Below are 25,000 nucleotides of genomic sequence, written 5' to 3' on the forward strand. Positions count from 1 at the left end.
CGGAGAACTGTAATCAGGCAATTGTCCCTTGGGCTTTGTATAAATTCGAACTAATTTCAAGTATTCCCACATAATTTCCAATAAATCATCGAAATTCCAATGATGATGCGCCGAAATGGGAACACAATGTGGGATTTTATAGATGACATCTAGCTCCTCTATGCTGATCTGATCAATTTTATTCAAGACATAGATGCAAGGGATGTAGATCCGATTTCCTTCAATAACGTCAATTAAGTCATCTGCAGTTGCATCACATCGTAACGTAATGTCAGCATTGTGAATTTTGTATTCAGACAAAATGGATTTGACTAAATCCAAGTCTAACTCTGATTGGCTGACGGTCATGTTCAAATTTAAACCTCCCTTTTCCTTCTTTTTGAAGTGAATATTGGGAGGTTTTTTATTCAATCGCAAGCCAAAGCCTTCCAACTCATGTTCGAGCAGCTTTTTGTGATGCAGCGGTTTCAGAACATCCAAGACCATAAAGATCAAGTTGCAAGTTCGAGCAACAGCAATAACTTGTCTACCTCGACCTTTGCCATCTTTAGCACCTTCAATAATCCCGGGCAAATCGAGCAACTGAATTTTCGCTCCTTTGTACTTGATGCATCCCGGCACCGTTGTCAACGTTGTGAACTCATAAGCAGCAACTTCAGAGTATACACCCGCCAAATTAGACAAGAGGGTCGATTTTCCTACACTTGGAAAGCCCACAAACCCAACACGGGAGTCCCCTGTCTTTGCAACTTCGAAGCCTTGTTCAGTGGCTGCGCCGCCTCCTTTTGGCGTAATAAGCTCCCGACGCAATTTCGCTAAGCGAGCTTTCAATAAACCCAAATGACCGGCTGTTGCTTTATTACGTTGAGTACGAGCCATCTATGGAAATTTTGTGTTTTTAAAGATTTGTACGAGATGGGAAAAATACGAAATACGTACTTCGGACTCGATTTGAGCAATTTTCTCCAATATTGTACTCATCTTGAATACCAAAAGATTTCAGAGGAACTAAATTAAAGGCTAAAGTCGATGTAGAATTTGAAAAAATGTAAGAAAAATAATTGAAATTGCCGTACAGAAAAACGTGTCAGATGGAACAGCTGTTACGTATGACGTTCGGAGTGTACGGTTTGACAGAAAAATGTCTATTGCGCACTGTGCTTATAAAAATTGAAAATTAGCCGGGTTTATTTTGGGAGAAAAATGAATTGATTTAAGAAGCTCTTTAAGGAAGCTCTAAAAAATATAAATGTAGCTTTTAAGATAATTAGAATAGTTTACGAATTGAACATTTTCCTAACGAAGCAAACCAAATGGGCTTATTGTGGATAACTAAAGGAACTTCAAGTAAAACCTCGTAGTTTTGGAGAACCATAAAAATTAAAATCGTGCAATCAAAATGTCTTAAACCAGCTTTTTTGACTTGCATCAGAGCTCCTTTCTATTTGATGTACATTTTAATATGTAAAAAGAGGCAAAGGTTATCGTCTCATAAATCTGTCTGACAATCCTAATTGAATTTAATGAGAATGAATGGAAAATTTCATGAATCAACGAGACTAAATAAACTTTTGATAAAGAACCTAACTCAAAAAGTTTCAAGTTTTAATTTAGATCACAAGCGAAAGTAGATTCTGCAACTTCTTCCGGTTTCATGAACATGTTGCTTGTGACGTTGCCAAGACTTATCACTGAAGTGCCCTGTAACCGTTACCAAATCGTATAATCTTATTTGAAAGTTGAAACTGACCGAAGTTATTGACTCCTCTGGTATCAAATCTAACAACGAGTTCTTGTTTCCTTCAAAAAAACTGACGATTATCGGGAGGGCGTCAAACTTCCTGCATCCAAGGATGTCACGTATGGGGGTGTTTTTATCAATTCCTGCTTGTTGTAGTTCGGATGCCAGATCTCCTATCAGCAAATGACAGTCACAAAGAATATGGTCGATCGTTTCGTAGCTCCTTCCACAGTCGCATTTTGGCATGAAATATCGTTCTAATACGAAGCATACATCAATAGATAAATCCGATCGTAAAATTTTAGTCTTAGCTATTTCAAAGTGCATTGCGTAGAAAAGCATGAAACCACACAGAAGAAGTTGCTTAGTACAATATATGAGATTATCATAAATTTTATACGAGGCAATAAGTTAATTGAAAATTTCGGACATCAGGATATGAAAACTTTTATTAAATTATTATTATTATTATAAACACGAGTCACATTGCAATTTCTATTTACTTAATTCTCATGTCATTTGCGTGTTCATAATGAACATACCAAAATTCCTTAGAGACTTAATTTATCTTAATCAAACCTTGAAATTGTTTTTTTTTTTAAATCAAACAAATCTCATAAGAACCCTTTTTTGCAACCGCGTTTCACTTTCCCGCAAAAAAAAACAATATTATCACTCGACATTGTAAATATTTACATTGAATCGTCTAGAAAACGATAAACGCTCGTTTAATTTTAGATCTACTAGGTAGGAAAGCAAATCTCTTTATTTACTTTAGCTTCTCTTTCTTTTTGTTTCCCAACAATGAATAAAATAGCAACAACGACAGCAGTTATACTTTTGTGGCTTCTTCCTCTAAAAAAAGCTGATAAAAATCTCAAAAATTAACATTAAACAGCCGTAAATTACGCGATAAGATAACGCCAAAAACATGACAAGATAATTCCATGGTATTACGTGGAAAAAAAAAGTCTCAACTCCAAAAATTGTTATCGATAAAAAGTTCACCTGACCCTAAAATGTACTGCGAGCTAAAATTTTTCGTCTTGACAGACAGATGTTACATACATTTATTATTGCACAATAAGCACGGGCTGCATTCTAGAAATAAATGTTTATTTGTGTAATTTGTCAAGTGTTTATAAATATCAACGAATGTCTGCTTTAAAAAAAACGCTCAACGAGAAACGCTGCTGTTTAATTTCAACTCTCGCTCATTTTTGCACGTTCGCAAAGTGGGTCAGCATCCGAAAAATTGCCTGCTAAAAATTAAATGAGTTGCTAATTTGCATGGAATTTCAAGTCAAACTCGCACTCTTTTAAGCTAATTTGCGGTCGGGAATAAATTATTCGGTTGACGTTGCATGTCGCGTTGCAAAATGAGTGGCAATGACGACAGCCGAAAAACCTCTTCGCACGTTGCACGGTCGCGATTAAATCATTTAGCTGAGCGATCGCATCACAAAGTGTTTGTTTGTTTACTATTGGAAACTCTATTGATATGGATTCAATTCAAAAATATCTCTCACTCTTGTGCTTAATTGTTACAAATGAACATGACATCATCTCACTTCGTTCGTAAAATATGAGAATTGTGTACAAAAAAAAACTTATTGTAATGCATCGTTCCGACAATTAGTTCAATTGATTTGAATTGGGATGAAGAGCGACGTTAAATGTGGTGTGTACGAACGTGAAAAGTGTGCCAACGCTATAGAGCAGTAATTAAAAGAATTTTATGTAATTTTAATTTTCATTCGTTAATTGAATGAAAATAGCTTATTTTTTGTAAAAATGTGGAATTTTATAAATATTTGGGTTAATTAAATTTTTGAGATATTTTTCCTTATTTTTAACTTTTTTCTATGATTTTTAATTTTTTTTACCAGTTGAATAAAAGAATTTAAATTTTAAACTATTTTTACCGATGCTTTAATTAATAAATATTTTTAAAATTCATAAAATAATATTTTTCGAAAATTTGAGATTATTTTCGAAATTATAATATAAGATTTTTTTTTTTAATTTTTTTTAAACCTGAAGAGTTTTTTTTTAATTGCGTCAAAAATGAATAAAAAAATTATATTTCGAATAAGATGTTCGAAAATTCCTTTAATTTCTCTAACGTTTTTGAATAAAATTTCAAATTCAATTTTAGTTTTCGAAATAATGTTCGAAAATAGTTCGAATTCGAAAATTTTTAACTTCTATTGAATTTTCGAAAATTCTTGAGACATTTTTTCCTAAAATTAAATGTAATCATTTTCGAACTTTCATTTTTCGAAAATTTGAAAAGTCGAATGATTCGACTCGAATTTGATTTTTTTTTCGAAAATTTTTCGTAAATTTAAAAAATTTTCTATTTCTAATAAAAAACAAAGTTAAATTAATTTTTTTTCGAACTTTTATTCAAATATATTATTGAAGATTTTTCGAAAATTTGAAAAGTCGAGTTCGAACTTTTTTTCGAAAATTCTTCGTAAAGTTCGAAAATTTCTATTTCGATTAAAAAGCCAAATTCAACTAACAACAATGAAATCCTTTAGTCCAACAAAACGAAACTTCCGCGAAAAATGACAAAAAATTCACGAAACAAAAAAAAATATGATAAACGATGTGTCACGATGTCACAACAAATTTAAACACATATGGGCTTAAATTGGTGCTCATGCACTCAATCGACCCAAGTCTTCGTCATCAAAGACATTGATTGTTTTTTAAGTGCTTCACTTATTTTTTATTTTTTTTCCGTTGTTTTCTCTTCTAGAACAAACACGACAATTAATGAACTCGGCATTGTTATCAAACAAATGTTGCTATTCATTATCGCGCGCGTACCTCAACACATGGATCACACACAAAATGGGTGTTTAAAGACGAACGGATTTAATTTTTGTACTTGAGAGATAAGAATTTACATTTTTCACCGCAAATTTTGTTAAATTTGAAATTTTTTGGAATGGAAATACCTCCGCGAAGCACGATGAAGTCATAAAAACTGTCAACGGAAGCAGGTAGTTGTTATGAAAATAGTTACTTTTTATGAGTGAAACAACGATGTGTCTATGAATTTGATTATTTTCAATTGTTTTGTCTGTGTCGAAATAGTTTGGCGATAGAGTTGTGGCCAATTTCTGGTAAATTGATAAGATAAGTCGTAGGTTTTATTGAAGGACAAGGTTTTTGACACTTTTTGAAGTCACTCAAATATTGTCTGAGGTCGGTAAAAATGTTCAAAATTATGTTTTGATGAATTTTAAGGGGAAAATGAACATTAGTGGCTATTTTATTTTCACTTTTTCGCACAAGGTCAATCAAAATCGATTTTTTGACCGCTAAAAAATGTTTTTGTTTTTTTTTTATTCCTTTTGTTCTTTCGTTTTATGAGCTTTTGGGTTGAGAAAATCGCGAAAATTTCCATTTATGATGCCTTTAAAGGTAAAAAATTGAAAGAAAATGGTTGAAACTTACCTCAGCCCATAGACAAACGACGAGCGATGCACAAGTCATGAGTAATGGGTAGTAGGCTGACATAAAATAAGCCGTCCAACTTGGTTGTAAAGTCTCCTATTCGTAAAAAAATTAAATAAATTAAAAAAAACTCAAAGAAATTATTTTTTTTTACTTACAGGTGTCGTAAAATAGGCGCCCCTCAGCAATGCCGCCAAGAAGACAATAAAATACAAGAGTTTTTGTGCTGTAAGTCTGCATGCTCGCACGATGGAGGGTCGCTTGAGGCGCTGGTACTCTGCCACAATACAAATCAGCAGTTGTATGAGGGAGAAGAGCGCGACGCAATAAAAAACGGACGAAACGCCCGCGTGATAGGGCAAATTAAAGGCCCTGCACTCGTCGCCGCTGTACCGAATTTCGCAAATGCAGGTTCCGTTGTCGCACTCCCCCCTGCCGTTGCACAAAATTTCCGATGATGCGCCATCGGAAAGGGCGGACATGTCGCCAGAGGGGAGCTGATTATTGCCATTTGTGGTCATCTGCTTGTTTAGGGTTGAAGCGCATCCCATAATTACGCGTTCAAAGTGTGAGATCATGAAGCTACAAAGTGATTGACGTGCAACGAAGACTACTTGACGCGATGCGATTCACTTTTTTTTTCACTCTCTCTCGCTCTGCTAACGAAAACTAGTGCAATGTTCTACGGTTCCTGCAAGAAAAATGCAAAAAATGAGATGAGTTCCCGGTGCATTTGAGTAATTTTCCACTCTCGCGAACTCGTACAATTTTTTTCAGTGCAGCTGAACCCAATTTCAACTTGAATGTACGCAGCTATGAGCTGTGTTACGCTGTGTGAGCAATTTTTAATTTGTACAAAGTGCAAGCGAACGAGCTCATCAAGGCTCTCATTATGGACACAAAAACAATAAAATTCAATTGAATTGATTTTAAATTGTTCAATTTTGATTTGTTCGAGAATCTGGCTTTGATTGAGTCGTTTTTCGTTTTTTTTTTGTTGTCACCATAAATTTCCTGCTTTCATTTCCTTGTAAAAAAAAAAAAATGAAAAATTTTTCACATTCCAAATTTTCCGAGAAAAAGTCAAGTGACTTGTAATGTGTTTTCGTGATTCATTGGCATTTTTACTGCGATTTAAAAATAGAAAAAGTCCCTAAAAATTTCTGAAATCACTCATACTCTCGTACACAATTCACACTACGAAGTGAGTCCAAAATTGACGAAAAAAAAAAGTGAAAATGCAATGTCAAACTTTTTAGGCTTTCTTTTCACTTTTTGGGCACTTTCTCACCTTTTTGAACCAAACGGTCATGTGTACCATGACTACAAGCAGTTTATTTCAATTATTTTGATATTTTTTGAATGTTTTTTTGTGTCACAAATAATTTTATTTATTTTTTTTTTCTTTCTTTTTTCTTGTTAAGTCGACTTCATTGCACTACTCAAATAGACTACTCTCCAAATGTCAGCTGCGAGAGTCTTGTATTGCTTTTCGACGATCCGCAAACACTTGAGGTGAGTACCTTGGATTTTGAGTTTTAGATAAAAAGTTGTCAAGTTGAAATTTTTTTAGAGGACTTGAGCGCATTTTTGTTTTTATTTGAAAGGAGATAATTTTAGGATGAATTTATAAGAAAAAAGTACAATATTTACTTTAATTTTTCTATTGTTTTTGAATTTAAAAAAAAATATGAAAATTCTAAATTTTAGTTTTAGGTCAATTACAAATTTTCAACGTAAAAGATATATGCAAAAGCTTCAACAAAGTACGTCGTCAAAGTGTTTTCTTTTGAATGATTTTGTCAAAGGTCTTTAGACCACAGCGAGATAAATAATACAACCGATAATAAATATATTATCCTGAATTTAAGGATAATAAGGTAAGGTATCGTTTTTAGTGAAGATTCAATGATTTTTAAATGCCAAACCGAAAATGATCTGAACTGGCTTATGGATTAAAGCCCATCGATGACAAACAGATTGGATTTCGTCTATACCTTCAAAGCCTGAATTGCCGAGCCAAAACGGACACAACGTGTGTGAGCGCTTTACATGATAAAGACGAGAGTCTTACATTAGAAAAATTTCTGTCTCGATTTAGAAGAGCATATATCGGATCGGAAAGTACATTTTCTGCAGATTTTCCACAAAATACAAATTTATTCAAAATTGAATATTTTTGACACTATAACAAAGAGTTTCATTCCATCCACAATATTATGAACAATTTAAGTTGTGAAATATTTGAAATATGATAAAAAAAGAATTTTTTGTTAAAAATTTTATCCATTACGGAACATTATTTTAACAGAAACGGTTTTAACACAGATTTCATAATGCATTTAGTGACTGAATACTGAAATTAAAAAATTGAAATTTTTCAGATATCTGAAATTTGTATTAGGGAAAAAATAATTAAACATTTATCAAATTAATCATATTGGATTTTATAAAAAATCCAAAAATGTTCAAAATAATTAATAATATGGAAAATTTTTAAACAAAAAAAAAATAAAATTTACAATATGCCACGGACAGACATCTAAACCAACTTAAAACATTTTTTCATATTCGGAATGCATTTCGAATTTGACATCAAACCGTTTAACGGTTTAAAAATAAACAAAAAAATCTATTGAAATGTCTCGAAGAACGAATAAATCTCGTAAAACAGTAAAAAATCCCGGTCCATCATCAAAAAAGACGAAAGAAACGAAAATTAGTTCACATCACAAACCTTACAAACTAAAGAAACAAATCGAGCTGTTAAAAACTCATTCAGATTTTCTCGAAAATCTCCGAGTTTACACCGAAAACGCACCTTTGTCATCAAAACTTGAGACAAATTATTGCATCGATGCCTTGGAAAAGCTCTATGGAACTCCAAATCATCCTCGATCGAACGTTATAGCATTCCTGCGCTATATCTCTCATTCCCATCGGAACGCGATGAACTTGAACTGAATCTCTTGATGAAACACGGAGTTGTCCAAAGGCATCGGGATCGCGAATTGTTAAGGAAACACGGAATAACGAAGGAATGCAGTGTGAGCCTTCAGTCGAACAATCATGTACTGGATTGGGGGTACATGGCATTATACGATGATTCAACTACGCTGGAAGTACTTGAAAAAAAGTCCGCTGAACTTGTATTTAAAAATATAGAGAAGCATATTGCTCGTCGGAACGACACGATGATCCGTTTGGCAGAAATTAAAAAGGTTCACAAGGGAAAATTCATCATGAGACATCAACTGGACTTTGATATAATTTTTTATTTCTCAAATTACTTCGATTTGATGTTCAAATACTTGACGCCGCAACAATTGCAAAGCGACGAAGCATCGTATTCGGGGATTTACTTCGAAAATTGGTTCAACAATGATTGGAAAACGTTGAAAAAAATAATTCCAAATTGGCAAGAGTACAAAAAAGCTCGATCGGAATGGAAGTTGAACGACGAATGGGTCTTAGTTGAAGACGAAAATGAATTTTATAAAGAGGTAAGTCTCGAAAATTTTTTTTACAGACAAAAATCTGATAAAAATTTTAAATTTTAGCGCTTTAAAATGTTCCTGGAGGACTCAAATGTGACAGAAATTGTCAAAAAGTACTACTTAGATGGAAGAACAGAACGAGAACTGGCCGAAAATTTTTACAAAGAATGGTGCAACGGAACCTGTCACGAAGAAATTATCTTCAAAACAGTCTTAACGTACGAAAAATTCCGAAAGTCAAACGTTTTGGACATCGTCATAAGCTCTTTCTTACCACATTACAAGGAAAACTTCTCTCTAACGAACGTTGAACGTGTTTTGAGGAGATTTTTCAACGAAGAAATCGTAAATGCGACATCACTGAGTCCAGATATAAAGTTTATCGATGGAACTACTGTCAAAAATTATCACATTCCAACAATTGAGAATAAAGTTTGTGAGTTTCACGAAGTCAGTGAGCTCGAAGAAAAAGATTTTATCGATATAGTTGAAGCACAGGAGGTAGAAACTGTTGAAAATATCGAAAATTGGCTGAAAAATGACACCAAAACATCGACAGAATGTAAAATTTTGAAAATAATTAAAGATTTATATGGAGATTCTTCAATTGAGGAGGACACATCGAGTGGTCCAGAAAAAATTTTCACTGATAATGAGACTCAAAAAATCAACGAGACTGAAATTTCTAAAGAAACTGAAAAAAATTCAAGCGTCCCTGAAGATTTTGACCTTTCAAATGAGGATTTAAGTAAGAAAAATCAGGAAAATCAGACTCCTTCACCTCAAAAACGCTCCGTGGCTCCAATACAAGTTCAACTAATCGACACAAATACTCCAACAACTTTCTTCTGTGCTGACGATGACAATACCCAAACTGTCGTAAAACGCCCAAGAATCCTCCGACATCTTCCATTTGATCAACGAGACTTGACACCAACGATGCAAGGAGCTGTTGATAGAATTTTGCATGATCAGGACGAAGATGAGCCAATCGGACTCACTTTAGCGAAAGAATTTACAGAATTGCTCAAGACTCCCGTCGCACCTTCCAGCCGAAAACGCTTTTCCAATATTCAACCAACAACGAAAACACCCAGAAGACACACGAGAGCGCAAATTCAGCGATTTTTGGACGTTGAGGAGCAGAGCGAGAGAAATTCTTTCAATAATATGTCACCTTCGATGGGTTTCCGTTAATAAACGAAGAAAAATTTCGGGTGTCGAGGGCTTCCAAAAGACATTTTCGTAATTTTTCGCTTTTATTGTAGACTACATTCATGTTTTTTTTTTTTATTTTTTGCTGAATTTATGGTTTATTTAAATTTCATTTAGGTTTTTATACACACGCAACGACTAAAGAAAGGATCGTTTTTGCTCTTATCGCGCGCTTCTGCATACAATTGCTAATTATTAACGATTTTTTAAAGTTTTTTGTATTTAAACGGGAGTTTTTTCGACTAACTTAAACCAATGGCCACACTCACAGCGTTTTTCTTGCCCCTAAAAGACGGAAAAAAATAATTAATTTCAGATTTAACACAAATTTCGGAGGAAATTCTTACTTGGTGAAGCCACATCCATTGAATACGAATTTGATCTTCCTCACATATGCAACCAATAAGACGGGCTTCGAATGCTGATGGAATACAGTTGGGGTTCTCCTTTGTGCCTGGGCCGCGTTTCATGATCTTCATCATGAAGGGATCGTCGTTTCCTGCCAATTTTGCCAATAATTCACGCTTTTCGATACCGGTAGCGTGATCGAGGGGATCTCCCATGCTGGTAGCTGAAGATGAAACAAAAACATTAGAAAAATTCTCCTTTGATCGATATTTATGTAACCTATAAAATGTTCCGCAGATGTTGTCGCGTCGCGATTTTAGCGATTTCGGAGCTTTTACAGTCCTAACCGGCCCGAAAAAGCATTTGCGACAAAGACTTTTCGCGATTTGCGACACTTTTCTGAGGGAATTCCCAAATATTTTGGTCAAATTCTCAAAAATAACATTACGTAACTACACGAACACACATCAAAAAATTTTTTAGCCATTTTATCAAAGTTGATTTTTCGCGTTCCAAAGGCTTTGGGTGCATTACTTACATTTGCAGAATCGCACCGATGTGTAGGTGACATTTCGTCGAGCAGCATTCAGTACCAATCGTCCACACAACGAGGCCATTTTCGCCAAATTATTTCGTTAGATTTTTTTTTGTGTGAGAGAAATGAAAATTTTCTTGAAGACAGAAGGAAACTTCTTGCGAATGGGCTGTAAAAGAAGAGACGTATGAAAATGTGAAACTTTTAGACCCACGTGACATAATTTAACTAATTGTCGCTATAGAAATCGTACAGCGTACGAGAGACCCAAGGCGAAAAAAGTTTTGATGCGAATGAGGAGTATAGAAATGAGAAGAACCAATCAGAGACGAGCTTGCATATGCTGTACGGATTGTGTGTGATAAATGGCGGGAATTTTACCGTTATTGGATTCAAAATTGATAAAAATTCACAAAAATCTCAAATAAGCTTTAAAATTTTCTTTTCAGATGTCAGAATGAATCAATCAAAAATGCGGTAAAAATGAATTCATTTGTATCCAGATCCCCAAGAATTTTAAAAGTTACCTTAGAAAATTCAATGGGGCAAAATTAAAAAAAAAAATGAAAATTTCATCAAAAATTACCGTTTTTTCCGTCTATTTTCAATAAATTTTCAATTTTTATTAATTTATGTTAAGGCGAATAAATTTAATTTATCCATTTTTTGTCACCCCCCCTCCGATTTTGTCGAAAAAATTCAGGGGGAAAAATAAAAATTAAATATAAAATACAAATATTTTTGACATATTTTGGAATTTTTATATTAAAAAATCATGAAAAATTACTGTTTACCGTTAAATCATACACAAAACCAAAGAAATTTGCTTAATTAAGACAAGTCACGTGACCAAATTTTTTTTTTTCAAAAAATTTTTTTTTTGGGAGATTTTGTTGATTTTTCTTTACTTTTAAGTTCAAATTTTAAAATAATATAAACTAAAATTAAATAAATGTTAAAAATCAACGTTTAACGTCTAAAAACGTTAAAAAATTACAAACAAAAAATTCAAAAATATTTATTTTTTTATTTCCCCCCCCCTCGAGAAAATCCTCATGGAACAAAAAATGAAAGTATTAAATTTATTCGCCTAATTTATTAATTATTATTTTATTAATTTATTTTAACTTGAATTTTCTTCTCTATAAATATTTTTCAGAAAATTACTGAATTTATTTTTCAAAATTTTTTGACAATTATTTTTCATGAATTTTTTTTTCTTTGATTTTTAAAATGTAATATTGTGAAATCTATTTTAAATTAGCAAATTTCAAAAAAGATAATTAAAAAAAATAAATAAAAAATATTTAACACTTAAAAACAGTTAAAAATTTTGTCATTTTGTATTTTGTCAGTTTGTAAAATATAATTTCAAAAAATTTTATTTTCCCCATTTTATTTTCAAAAATTTTGGATTTTATTTTTGATTTTTATTTGGACGGGCCTAAGCTAATTATAAATTGCAATTTTTAATAGCACATCGATGAAAACACAAGATATTGAGAAGATCAAGGAAGAAATCTGTCAAGTAATGTGAATTCATTTGTATCTTGGAGATCTCCAAAAAGAGCAAATAGTTGCTTAATATGAATGTCAAACCAATCAGCCTATAAAGCCTTTTTCAACAATTTTGGGGCCTATTTTAATGAATTTTGTTCTAAGAAATTAGGGCCTGAGCAAATTTGACAAAAATCATTAATTTTCCTGTAAGTTTTTTTGCTTTGAAATAACATAGGAAAAATTTTTTACAGAGGATCACCTAAATGCAGAATTTGCTTTGAAGCAAAAGAAACAGCAGAACATATCCTATGAAGAATTGAAACTTATTTTTTAAAGGGTTTAATAGCAAAAAAAAACTCACAAAAAGCTTTAATTTGTGGCTTAAGTCATTAAGATTTTTCATCAATTTTTTCTTTTTGAATATTTTTCTTTATTTTTATCATTTTTTTTAAATATAACTGGGTCATAGTTACTATTTTATGTACTTTCCTTTCATTTAATTATCATCTAACTTTTTAAAATTTATCGTAAAAGCATAAATTACACCTACATCTAATAATTTTACTCTAATATTTTTTGTTTTTGATAATTTGATACTTTTTGATAAAATTTTTGCTGTTAAAATTGAATAGACTTAATGTTATGTTTTATTTATATTTTAGTAATAATTTTATCTAATTACTTTATTTGTTTATACAATTAGTGAAAAAGTTTTTGAAAGTTGGAAACCATGAAGTTGGTCAGCCTGCGAATAAGATTTTGAGCTTTTTTCCTTCATAAAAATCCCATTTCCAATGCCGTTTGCAACGCTCTGATATCACTGTGACCCGAAATTCGCCAAAATGGAAAGTTGAGAGTTTTCGCAGCGGATTCCTCGTCTTGACCATCACCGACAACGACATATGTGCTCTTTCGTCCGAATCGGGTGACGATGCGTTCGAAACATGATTCTTTGCCTAAAATTGGATTTTTTAAAAATTTATTGAAGAAAAGTTTCACAGTAAAATCTTACCTATTTTTGTTGCACTATAAATATTTTCGATTGGAAAAACTTCGCCTAAACCGAAAAGTAATACTTTTGCTAATGCAGGAACTAATTGTGTGGTTGTCACAAGTACATTGACGCAGTTTTCGCGTTGATCGATCATCCGGAGACACTTCAATGCCAAACTTGGCCAATGATCTGTGAATGTTTCGATGTCGCTGCGTAATTGCAACCATTGATCGCGCTTTCCGTGTCCCAAGAGACTTCCAACACTGAGAAAATAAGAGATTTCAGGTAAGAAATTGTTCAAATATCACTGCGAAACGCCACTTTACTCACTTATTTCTGTAGGAATTGTACGTATCCTTTATCTTGCGGTAACGAAAAGCCAATTTTCGCATCCAATCGACGCCGCCACGCACTCCATTCGGCAAACACAAGTTCGGGGGTGCACCTAACCAAACAAAAATAATAAAAAAGTCAATATTTGTTCGCTTTTGTCGTTGCCAAACAACAAAATGTGTTTGTCTATAAGGACACTCCATACGAAAAAGTCGAATTTATTAATGGATGTGCAAACAAACAAGAAAGCTCTTACCTTGTGCATGTCCTGTGCTAAAACCATCTGTTGTGAAGTTATATGCGGAGAGGTCTTGCCCATTATCGTCTGACGATACATCATCAATGTGTACCTGATCACAGTCTTCCACGTCGTTGAAAAAGAAATTTGTGTCGGCCAAGTTGAAGATCATCTCTTCCATGCGATAGCCGAGCTGAATTATTTGGTTTGGTTCCTAAATTTCATTTAATCTTTAATTTCTTTTCTTTCAGATAAGGCCGCTCCAAATGAAAATCAAAAATAAAGTCCAAAATTTTTGAAAATAAAATGGGGGGCAAAATAAAAAAAAAAAAAATTTGAAATACTTATTTTCATACAAAATGACAAAATTTTAGCAATTTTTGATCGTTGATCAACATTTTTGTTGTTTTTTAATAATTTTCTTTGAAACTTTCAAATTAAAAATTGATTTAAGATCATTTTAAGTTAAAAATTGAAAAATTAAAATTTCATAAAAAATAACTGTCAAAAAAATTTGAAAAAAAAATTCAGTAATTTTATGAAAAATTTTTTTAGAGAAGAAAATTCAAGTTAAAATATGATTTTCAAAACAAAAATTAAAATAATTGAAAATTTTTCATAAATTTCTTTGAAAATGTCTTGAAAAATTATGAAAATACACCAAAAAACGATCAATTTTGATGAAATTTTTAACTTTTTTTTTTTATTTTGCCCCATTTTTGACTTTGGGAAATGGGGCATCGGACTTTATTTTTGATTTGGAGCGGCCTAAATGATTACAAAAACTTACCTTGCCATATTTATTTCCGTACGTGCCCGTGAGAAGCGAATGGAAGATAATCAGAGTTTCATCGAGATCCCATATGAAAACGCGTTCAGGTTGCTTGACAGCTTCAGTCGTGGAATTTCCCGCATCCGAAGCGATACTTCGTGTGGGACTTGGTTGAGCATGTCGTCGTCCACGAGCTCGCCCAGATTTGCTTGGCGTTGATTTGGTCGAAGCTGGAGTGTTATTCGGGGAAATTGACAGTGGCGAATGCGGGGAATGCGAATGAGCTAAAAGTGTTGGAGTTGTCGCCGTGTGATGCAGATCCGAGGGACTTTCTAAAGGGAAAATTTGTTGTTTAGTTATTTAATTCAGAATTCAGAAAAATAAAACGGGTACCTGACAATCCAGCGGATGTGTGAAAACTTTGACTCCCACTGCTACTTGGAGATCCAACATACGGCGAATATCCCGGCGCTGTTGCGTAATAATTGCTGTAATCGTTGTAGTACGCCGGATAGTCTTGTTGCGCCGCTGCCGCCGCAGCATGCGAACTAAATTGACTAAAACTCTGATAACCCGCGTAACCAGAGTAGATTTGCGCGGAATTGTTGTTTGTCGCATACGCACTGCCCGACGTCAGATACGCATTGGGCGACGGTAATTTTGTACTAGTTCTCGACGGATATGGTGTGTATGAGGAATAAAATGACGGTGTGTATTGCTGCATGCTGTTGTAGTAATTGTAGTAATCCTGTTTCGAGTGATCGTACGTGCTGCCGGGCGCTTGGAGCGGATCAACGAGAGGCGAGGAATTTGAGCTGCAGAAGAGTGCTGCCGTGTCGAGATGTGCTGACGTAATGTTGGCTGTTGCTGTTGCCGTTTCACCCAAGCCGGGACTTCGAATCTCCGATTTTACCGCTGTTGCTGTGTCATTAATCCAATGGGACATTCCTCCCTCGGTGTTGGTGCTTCCGATCGCAGAGATGGACGATGAGGATTGCGCGTTATTGCTGCCGCCTCCGATGATCGGATGATGTGTCGATAAATTTATGCTGCCCGAACTACTACTACTACTGCCTTCGATTAAACCTTTGTTCGTGGATGTTGTCGCATTGTACAAAATCCTGTTTGGAGCGTTATATGAAGCTGCGTCGATCTGTTGTGAGCATTGTCTGCAAAGAAAAAAAATGACAAATTTTAATTAATAAAAAATTATGAGAAAAAAAAAATCTTACAAAGGAAGTAAAACCAGCCCAATGGGCTGCATCAAAGTCGAACACATTTAAAATCACGAGAAAAAAACGTCTTTTCACTACAAGTGTCACCAACCAACTAGAATCGATTTGGTATTGAACAATCAATTGAAGCGCAAAACATATGGAAAGAATAAATTAAAACCAACTTTCTTGCCTGCTTGACACGCAGCCTCCTAGAATAACGTCAGTAAGTATCTACATTCCGAAGAAAGACACAACCAAGCAGGTCGAATATGTTAATAAAAATAATGAATGTTATTCTTTCTTCGGAAAACAATAAAAACGAATGTTCCTTGTCCAAAAAAAAAAATCTTAAGTGCGACACATATGCAAAATTTTTTTCTAATGGACTCTTCATCATGAGCTTCTTTTATTATTGACATTTTAACAACAAAAAAAAAACTTACAAAAAAAGGAAATAATAGTGAAGAATTGTGTGAAGATACCAGCTGCTTGAACATCCTTTAATATGTCTATTTGCATGGCGAACAACAACTCACATCGCTGTATGTCGTTTAAAATCTTTAAAAAAAACACATGTGTGGATTCTCATAAAAAAAAATTATCGGTACTTGACTTTTGGCTTGAACATCTTATCTGGTTCATAAATCTATCTTATCTCCTAATTTGAACCAATTTCTATCCTTTTTACTTTTCATTTAACACCAAACACTAATAATTATGATTACTTTCAGATTCTCGCGAGTGATGACAGACACAGGTTCGTCTCTTTTGAATGAAAGAATTCTCTTTTTTACGGAGCAGAAGAAATTTGATCGAAATTCGACATGAAATTAGATTCTGGCGCGTGTGTGTATTCGATAAACAGACATTTTTTGGGTTACTAATGATTTCTGGTTAAAGAAAAGATGTACAACACCTTACTCTTTCGCTTGGATCAAATTTCGTTGAAGCACATCATCAAAAAAAAAAAAAAATAGCCGACGGAATTGCCAACTTTTTGAATGAACAACTTTGCGGGTCTCATTAATAAAAATTTCTTGTTTTTAATTGATGTATTGATGATGAAGGATGTCACGATGAGCCACACACATCAACATCACGGAGATGCGATGAAGAAGCAGTCAGTTGGAAGGAAACACGTTTTTATCTTCAAGTGAATGGGCAATGGGAGAAATCGCATATATCGAGTTTTACAAGTTTTGCAATGACGAACTATACATAACTATATTATTTTTTTTATTTCAGGAACAATTTGATGCAAAAATCGGGAGTTCAAATCCCACACTGCTGGTTGAAGTTAAACAGAATAATGAAAATGGGGAAAGTATGATTCTCCTTTCTGTTACTGTGGAGAGCTTCAAACTATCAAACATATTTGCGAAATTTGTCCAAACAGGAAGTACGATCTTAGAATTGTGGGAATACATGAGCTCATCATCTGACTTCAAAATTTCATCAAAAAAATAAATGGCATGAGATTTTTTGATGGTTTTGTGTTAGTTAAGCCTAAAGTAGTCCAAAAAAACCTAAGCTTAAATTTTTAGAACGAACTTTAGTGTTTCTATACATTTATAATGAGATTGGGTATGTCAAAGAGGCACTTGAATATACCCAAATGCACTAAAAACGCATAGAAACATTGAAGTTCGTTCTAAGTAGAATTACTTTGAATTAACTAACACAAAACCATCAAAAAAGTCATGCCATTTATTTTTCGATGAAAATAGGGTGATGTGATGAGGTTAATGAATTGGCAATGTAATGGATAGAGACAATCCTTTACGTATTCAAGCTGCCCCCATATGTGCATCGTCTAAATTTACTCAACATGACAACTATTGAGGACCGTTTCCGAATAAATTGCGCCACTTTCACTCACGACATACTTAGCTCCAACATTTTGTCGAGCGTCATGAAAAACAGATTCGTTGAAAGGAACCTCCAGTATGTCCTCAGAAATCCGAGAACGCTTGAACAGTCAACCACAACAAGGAAATACCTCGACAATGCCCCAATCCCGCGCTGCATTAGATTTTATAATGACTTTTCTGACGACATTGACTTTAACGCACTTCAGAAGCGAATAGTGATTAAGAACGAATTGAAAAGAATTGTTATTAATTTAAGGATCTGCTTATTTTTTTGCATTAAATTATGTAATATACTATAGAGTAATTTTTGAAGGGACATCATCCTGCGGACAAATCACAATCTTTTGATCTGTTTAGTATTCATCATTTTAAAACTCAAAATCAGTAAAAAACTACCAATTTGCAACTTATCTAATTAAATCTCAATATCACTCCGTGAGCGCTGGCGATTTTTCCTCGCTAAAAAAGCCGTCGGCATCATCGAGCAACATTTTGTTTTTGAAACAACTTGTCAACTCAATTGATTGTGACAACTTTAATCCAATTATTTAAATCGGAATTATTATTTATTTATAGCCTAGCGTTTTATGATTAAATAATCTCGCGCAGTGAACGAACGTTGCAACGCGCCACAATATAGCTTCAATTATCTAAGAACCTTTGACAGCGAATGTGTGTGATGGTTGTCAATGCTGGTGGTCCCTTTTACGCTATATGACAACGAGCAACGAGCGATGGTGACGACGATAAACGACGACAAATTGGATTTTGTGTGTGTGTTTCTCTTCGGATTATGGTGTTATTTAGAAAAACACTTGTAAAAAAATTTGTAATCACAGCGGAAGTGAAGTCGATACATGTTTGGGGCTTCCTCAACTTCAAAACTTTTGAAAACAACACAAAAACATTTGTCATCGTGAGTCAGTCATTTATTCACAAATTAACGTAAAATAATTAAATAAACATAAAAATGCCACATTTACAACATCAATCAGTCAACATTTCAAGACAAATTACCTACTTTTCACAACTTGAAGTTCTGTATCAACAAAACAAGTTAATATATAATAACAAGTAACAATTTCATTTTAAAAACACTTGGAATCGCGCCAAATAATGTCTTGTCATCTCATTAGTAGGGGCATGGCATGGCGCTCAAACAAGGAATTTAATTGAAGTTGTTATTAAACAAAAAAAAATTATGTTTGGAGAACCTTTGATGATGATGAAGGCCTGTGACAATATTTATGATGCGATAATTTCTCGAGTCGTTCGAGAATGGAATAAACAAGGTGGTACAATATAATAAAAATTAGCATAAAACACATGTTTCTGTCGTCTGATTTATCTGCCAAAGACCGTATCTATTTTGTCGTCGTCGTCTGTTCTGGCGCACTCACTGCATGTAACTTTTTTTCTCTCTTCTCGTCGCTCGTCGAGATGATATTATTTAATAACGATCGACCTTTTCGAACTTATTTGAATAATAATGCGACGCGACTCGGTTGAGAAGAGACGACGAAGGTGGAAACAGATGTGTTTTTGTAAAAAAATTGGTTGGAGATTTATTTGAAATGAATTTAAAAAACGAGAGAAAGACAAGGAAGTCAAATAATTTTAATGTTTTTTTTTTGTTTGAATGAGAAAAGAAAACAAAAAGAGGTTAAAAATTTATGTCTGTTTGTAGAGGTGTTGTTTGGTAAAATATGCTAACCTCTTGACAAAAGATCTTGAGAAGTTTTTTTTTTATTTTTACAAAATAATTAAGGGCTTGGATTAGTAGAATAATTTTGACAAATGGACTAACATTTAAATTTTTTTAAAGATGATCAAAGGTATTTTTTTTTTGACTAAAATCAATAAAATTTTTTATTTCGAGTGCAAGAAATCTTTTTAAATTACACAAAAGAGTCTTTATTTTTTTTTAAATTTCTCAAAGTTTTTACGAATAAATTTTTTACGAATAATTTTTTTTATTCGTAAAAAACTTTGAGAAATTTAAAAAAAATAAAGACTCTTTTGTGTAAAATCAATAAATTTTAAATTTAAATTTTTTTTTTTGATACATTTTAAAATTTTATTTTATCAAAAAATATCAAAAATTTTTATGAGAAAAAAATAAAAAAAAAATATTAAGTCAAAAAAAAATATTTTTTATAAAAATTTAGTTAAAATTTGAGCAATTTTTTTAAAATTTTTATTCTTAATTTTTTTTTAATATTTTTTTTTATTTATATTCATAAACAAATCTTCAACATCCAAAAACAAATTTATTGAAATCCACAAAAATTCTTGTGACAAAACGAACGAACAAAAAGAGAAGAAAAAAGAACGAATTGGTGGCGTTTATGAAATTATATTAAAATTTATTTTATTTTTGAATAAATATTTAAATAAATAAGCGTTTTATCTTTTTAACACATTTAAAATCAATTTAAATTTGCAATTTTGACATGGCCCGAATTTTCTCACGGACTCTTTCGTTCTGATTCATATTTTCGATATTGATAAAAATTCTTCTTCGACAGTTATCTCCGTTAGAAATAAAAAAAGAGAGGAAAATATCAAAGTTAGACATAAATCATTAACAAAAATGAAATAATGTTCAACACTTTTTCATTCTCAAATTCAGATGTTCACACATATAAAAAACACTTGACGTCCCAAAAGTCATACATCTTTCACCCCTAATTTATTTAGATAAACATGACGTGAAGAAAATAAATCCTTGATTTATTGATAATGGTAATAAATTAGATAAGATGAGATGAGAAGTCATGTGTGTCACATGTAATAAAGATAACATGAAATTAACAGATTTATTTATTTTTTTTTTTTTGTTGAAAAAAAGAGTTTTTTTTATGAGTAAAAAAATTTAGGCAATTAAAATAATTAATAGAAAATAATGAAAAATGAGGAAAAGTGAGCACAAGTGCATGAGATTGAATTCCAAGAATTTATTTTAATTTTTTAATTGAACAAAAAAGTAAATAACTGATTCTTAATAAAAAAAAATATTTATGAAAATATACTAAATTATTATTTAATATAATTTTAACATAAATAATTATTTTTTTTTGAGAAAAAAAATTAAAATAAATTAAAATGTTTTAATTTCTTTTTAAATTATAGAAAAATAAAATTAAATTAAAATTTTTAAAAAATTTCAAATTTTATTTAATAAAATTAAATAATAAAAAAAATATTTGACAAAATAAAATTATTAAAAAAAATAATTTAAAATTTTAATTAATTAAATTTTTTTTTCAAAGAAAAATAAAATATTTTAATTTCTTTTTAAATGACAAAAATAGAGAAAATTAAATAAAAAATTATTTGACAAAATAAAATTATTAAATTAATTTATTTAAAAAAATTATTTTTTTTTAATTTAAAAAAATTTTTTAAAAAATTAAAAAATTATTTATTATCTAATTAATTATTTTGATAAAAGAAAGTTAATTAAATGAAATTGAATTTTTGTAAAATAATTAATACGATTTATTAAAAAAAATTTCTTTAAAATTAGAAAATATTATCTGACAAAATAATTTTTTTTTTATTTTAAAATATTTTTTCCTACAAAAGCTATTCAAAAACGGTGTGTGGCAGACAAAACGGTACCAGCCGTTATTGTTTCAAGAAATCTTTTATTTCTCTCTTTCTTTTCTTTTTATAATTTTAAATTCCTCACGCCTGTTCCCGTAGTGTCTTTAACTGTGTTTTAAAGCTTGTTGTGATAGCATTAAATCCAAATTAAAGTGAAATAAAAAATTTAAATTATTTTTATCGCCCAAATAGACAAACACATAAAAATTGAATTCGAGATTTATTTGGACACAGATCATAAAAAAAATTCAAAACCCTCATTATTTCTGTTCTTTTGGTCTCCATTGCACACAAGATGCATGAAAATAATGAAATCACAACGAAATCTATTAATGAACTCAAATCACGATGGAAACTGGCAAATATAAAAAAAAATTATAACAAAAACAACAACAACAACGTCATCATCATCATGAGCAGCATATTTACATGCAATACAAAATTAAATAAAATGAACGAGCGAACGAGAGCAAAAAAAAATTGAGCAAACATAAAATCTCAAATTACACCCTTTTGTAGTAAAAATTTTTACTGCATCGCATTGTTGTTCGTGTCCGTGTAGTTTTGATCAGGGCTTAAAATGTAAAATGTGAAGCAACAACAAAAAATCATATTTAACACATTTTTTCTGTTTGTTCGACATATCTAGGAAATTATTTTTAAATATCTGCCTGAACTGAACTTCAGTTCGCCAAAATAACCGTTTTTTCCTCTCTGTCTCTCTGTCGTTGTTATTTTCTTTTTGATGACGATCCATACTGGTTTTTGACAGATTTTTTTTTTTGTTTGGCATAAAAAAAAATTAAAATAATAATTTGTTCGAATAGAAGAAAATTTGATACTTGATCACCTGTTTTTTTTTTTTGAGTTCAAAATTTAAACTCGGGGAAAGAATTTTTTGAGGACTCATTAAAGAAGGCGGTAAATAATTACCGTTGGAAGTAAAATCGAAGAAGAAGTTTGGATCGTGTTACAACTTGTCTTGCAAGGGTTTCCTCGATAATTTGAGACGAAACGAGCGACAAGTTACAGGGAAAAAGAAAGTTTACAAAAATTTATGTGAATTTACCTTAAATTATTGGTTGAGTTGCGATCAGTTGTGAGTTCTGTTAAACCTGTGTCTAGTTTGGGTCGTTTTGCCTGAAAATAAAAAAAAAAGTTTAAAGTTAAAATAAATTTTAGAAAAATTCAAAATCTGAATAAAAAAAAATTAAATGATAAAGTTTTGACTTTCAGAATTAGTTAAAAAAATTAAAATAAAATTTAAAAACTTTTCAAGTTCTGTAATTTTTTCTTTTATTTTATTTTTTTTTTGTATTATTATTTATTATTTTTTATTTAAATTTATTAATTTAAATTAATTATTAATTTATAAATATTTAAATTAATTTAAAATTTAAATTATTAAATTAAATTAAGAAATTATTTTTTATTTAAATTTTCCTTATTTTTTAAGTTTTAAAAATTAGCTTTTGTCAACTATTTAATTTTTTTTTGACAAAATTTTTAAAATTATTAAAGAATTAAAAATTTTATATTTCTTCGACTTTTTTTTATAATTTTTTTTTAGTTTTTTCAAATAAATTTTTTAACAGAATTTTTAAAAACTTTAAATTTTAATTCAACTAATTTTTTTAAATTCTAAATTTATTTTTTTTTACTATATTAAATTTTTAAAATCTTTAGTTGTCGAAAATTTAAAAAAAAAATTAAAATTAGGTATTTATTTATTTATTAATTTTTTTTTTATAAATTTTAAAATTAGGTATATCAGTAAAAATTGAAAAATTTTAATTAAAAATATTTTTGATTATCGGAATGATTTTTAAAAAATATTTTATTATTTTTTTTTTGTTAAAAATGAGCTCAAAATAAATATTTTTATATTAATTTTTTTTTCTTTCTGATTTTAAATCTCGTTTTAAATCCGATAAACCCAAAAACCAATGTCTAATGTGTGAAAATTTCCCATTCAACGCAACCTGAAACCACCAATCGATGCTAAAAACTCCCTTAACGACCCCTTTGCATCAAAAAATGACATAAAATCCGAAAATTTTCTCATCCCTTTTCATCAATATCGTAAATTTCATGCATATTTAAGTACATTTTTCGATTTGTATCGTCATGGGACCTCATTAAAAACGCAACTTATGGATTTGATTAGTTACCATCTCCACGAAATAAGTTATCATCATCAATATTTCATTAAAAAATTCATATAAATCTTTTGTTTTTTTGTTTGTTAGTAAATATTCATAAAAAGCCAAGCAAGAAATTTATAAGAAAAATTATTCTTAACGAGACCAAGAGAGTAAAAGAGAGAGAAAGAGGGAATAATTTATGGTTGAAAAAACAAAATATAATTAAATATAAGTTTAAAAAGGAATAATTTATGTACCTTTGGTTCTATCTCTATCATTTTATCAATCAGGCCACAGCGGGGTGCTGATAAATAACTACAAGGCATAAATGTCACCATTTCAAAACAAACATGAATTTCTGTGGTTTTTTAATTGATGTGCGAGTTTGTTTTATATTTTCATAATTTTTTTGTTTTTATTTTGCTTTATTTTCGTCTTGTGTCTTTTTAACAAGTCTTTTATTATCGCATAAAATTAATTTTTTATGATTTTTTGCCACTTTTGCACACCATCACTGGATCACTCATCATTTCATGGCATTTTTTTTAGTACATAAAAAATTCCTTTTTTTATTTTGTCTCGCGATAACTCAATCAACTACTTTTACGAGTCACTGAAAAAAATAAGAAAAAAAGTGTTTTTTAGGAATTTTCTTGGTTTTGTGAAATCTTCAGTGAGAAGAAAGGAGGAGAAAAAAATAAAAGAAGAGTTAACTGTAAAAAATGTCCAAACAAACTGTGAGTTAATTAAATTAATCGTTGATGGAGAAACTGATAAAAGATTTCACGCAGAGGGATTATTGATTAAAGTGAGGATCGTTGTGTGAAGCGTGCTGTGATGACTTGACTTTCGTGTGTGGTTTTTTAACTCTTTTTCTCTCTCTCATTTTTTACAAAAAAAATAAAAAAAAATATTAAAAAAAATTATAAAATAATATTTAAATTAAAAAAAAAAATTATTTTAAATTATTAAAAAAAAAATAAATAATAAATTAATTAAAAAAAATAAATTAAAATTAAATTAATTAAAATTTAATTTTTGGAAAATAAAAATTAAAAAAAAATTAAAAATAAAAAAAAAAAAAATATAATAAAAAAAATAAATAATAAAAATTAAAAAAAAAAAATATAAAAAAAATTAAAAAAAAAAATATATAAAAAAAATATAAAAAAATAAGAAAATTATTAAAATATATTAAATGATTTAAAAAAAAAATTAAATAATAAATTAATTAAAAAAAAAAATAAAAATTCTCAGAAATTGTTTAAAAAAAATTCAGAAATTTAATCTTTGAAAAAATCCCGTGATCAACAAAACGGCAGCCCGCAATTTGTTATTTTCATGTGAGGAACATCGCAGTGACATGTAACGTTGTTATACATTACTCACTCGTTCACTCGCTCAATCAACGGATTTTTTTTCGCCCCGTTAAAATCTTCAAATGTCAGCATTTAAAAAAAATTCAACGCAAAAAAAACACATTTTGCAGAAATTTCTTAGAAGTGTGGCACACAT

At 30.8% G+C, this 25,000-nt stretch overlaps 4 protein-coding genes and 1 long non-coding RNA gene across 5 annotated transcripts; 1 reads left to right on the forward strand and 4 right to left on the reverse strand.

Moving 5' to 3' along the window:
* Nucleotides 1–3: 3 nt before the first annotated feature.
* On the reverse strand, nucleotides 4–1,119 carry LOC134836524 (GTP-binding protein 128up-like; the record flags this gene model as incomplete). Its single annotated transcript, XM_063851705.1, has 2 exons — nucleotides 940–1,119; nucleotides 4–879 (listed from the first exon to the last, which is right to left on the reverse strand). Coding segments are annotated over exons 1-2 (918 nt in total), but the record flags the coding sequence as incomplete, so codon positions are not given.
* Nucleotides 1,120–4,670: 3,551 nt separating this feature from the next.
* LOC134836523 (uncharacterized) lies at nucleotides 4,671–6,664 on the reverse strand. Its single transcript, XR_010162311.1, has 3 exons — nucleotides 6,504–6,664; nucleotides 5,371–5,903; nucleotides 4,671–5,308 (listed from the first exon to the last, which is right to left on the reverse strand). It is a non-coding gene; the product is annotated as an uncharacterized LOC134836523 (long non-coding RNA).
* Nucleotides 6,665–6,674: 10 nt separating this feature from the next.
* Nucleotides 6,675–9,981, forward strand: LOC134836521 (uncharacterized). Its single transcript, XM_063851703.1, has 3 exons — nucleotides 6,675–6,727; nucleotides 8,124–8,715; nucleotides 8,773–9,981. Exons 1-3 carry the CDS (start codon nucleotides 6,675–6,677, stop codon nucleotides 9,904–9,906), a joined length of 1,779 nt encoding a protein of 592 aa, XP_063707773.1. The 3' UTR covers nucleotides 9,907–9,981.
* Nucleotides 9,950–10,974, reverse strand: LOC134836520 (cytochrome c oxidase subunit 5B, mitochondrial-like). Its single transcript, XM_063851702.1, has 3 exons — nucleotides 10,811–10,974; nucleotides 10,272–10,495; nucleotides 9,950–10,209 (listed from the first exon to the last, which is right to left on the reverse strand). The coding sequence occupies exons 1-3, from the start codon at nucleotides 10,887–10,889 to the stop codon at nucleotides 10,147–10,149; spliced, it is 366 nt and encodes a 121-aa protein (XP_063707772.1). The 5' UTR covers nucleotides 10,890–10,974; the 3' UTR covers nucleotides 9,950–10,146.
* A 1,825-nt stretch (nucleotides 10,975–12,799) lies between these two features.
* On the reverse strand, nucleotides 12,800–24,086 carry LOC134836522 (developmental protein eyes absent). Its single transcript, XM_063851704.1, has 8 exons — nucleotides 23,743–24,086; nucleotides 22,411–22,481; nucleotides 15,038–15,813; nucleotides 14,663–14,976; nucleotides 13,891–14,086; nucleotides 13,632–13,746; nucleotides 13,320–13,564; nucleotides 12,800–13,263 (listed from the first exon to the last, which is right to left on the reverse strand). Exons 1-8 carry the CDS (start codon nucleotides 23,821–23,823, stop codon nucleotides 13,082–13,084), a joined length of 1,980 nt encoding a protein of 659 aa, XP_063707774.1. The 5' UTR covers nucleotides 23,824–24,086; the 3' UTR covers nucleotides 12,800–13,081.
* Between the last annotated feature and the right edge of the window lie 914 nt (nucleotides 24,087–25,000).

The sequence above is a fragment of the Culicoides brevitarsis genome, unplaced genomic scaffold (genome assembly GCF_036172545.1).
Source record: "Culicoides brevitarsis isolate CSIRO-B50_1 unplaced genomic scaffold, AGI_CSIRO_Cbre_v1 contig_53, whole genome shotgun sequence".
Taxonomy (NCBI): Eukaryota; Metazoa; Arthropoda; class Insecta; order Diptera; family Ceratopogonidae; genus Culicoides; species Culicoides brevitarsis.

Excerpts from the sequence above, each read along its gene's own strand:
- LOC134836522 (XM_063851704.1), bottom strand. The coding sequence starts at position 23,823 with ATGGTGACATTTATGCCTTGTAGTTATTTATCAGCACCCCGCTGTGGC. Across the intron at positions 22,482-23,742 it reads TGATAGAGATAGAACCAAAG|GCAAAACGACCCAAACTAGA; the intron begins GTACATAAATTA and ends TTTTATTTTCAG. Across the intron at positions 13,565-13,631 it reads TACAATTCCTACAGAAATAA|TGTTGGAAGTCTCTTGGGAC; the intron begins GTGAGTAAAGTG and ends TTATTTTCTCAG.
- LOC134836520 (XM_063851702.1), bottom strand. The coding sequence starts at position 10,889 with ATGGCCTCGTTGTGTGGACGATTGGTACTGAATGCTGCTCGACGAAAT. Across the intron at positions 10,496-10,810 it reads ATCGGTGCGATTCTGCAAAT|CTACCAGCATGGGAGATCCC; the intron begins GTAAGTAATGCA and ends TTTCATCTTCAG. Across the intron at positions 10,210-10,271 it reads AATGGATGTGGCTTCACCAA|GGGCAAGAAAAACGCTGTGA; the intron begins GTAAGAATTTCC and ends TCCGTCTTTTAG.
- LOC134836521 (XM_063851703.1), top strand. The coding sequence starts at position 6,675 with ATGTCAGCTGCGAGAGTCTTGTATTGCTTTTCGACGATCCGCAAACAC. Across the intron at positions 6,728-8,123 it reads ACGATCCGCAAACACTTGAG|CATTCCTGCGCTATATCTCT; the intron begins GTGAGTACCTTG and ends CGAACGTTATAG. Across the intron at positions 8,716-8,772 it reads AAAATGAATTTTATAAAGAG|CGCTTTAAAATGTTCCTGGA; the intron begins GTAAGTCTCGAA and ends TTTAAATTTTAG.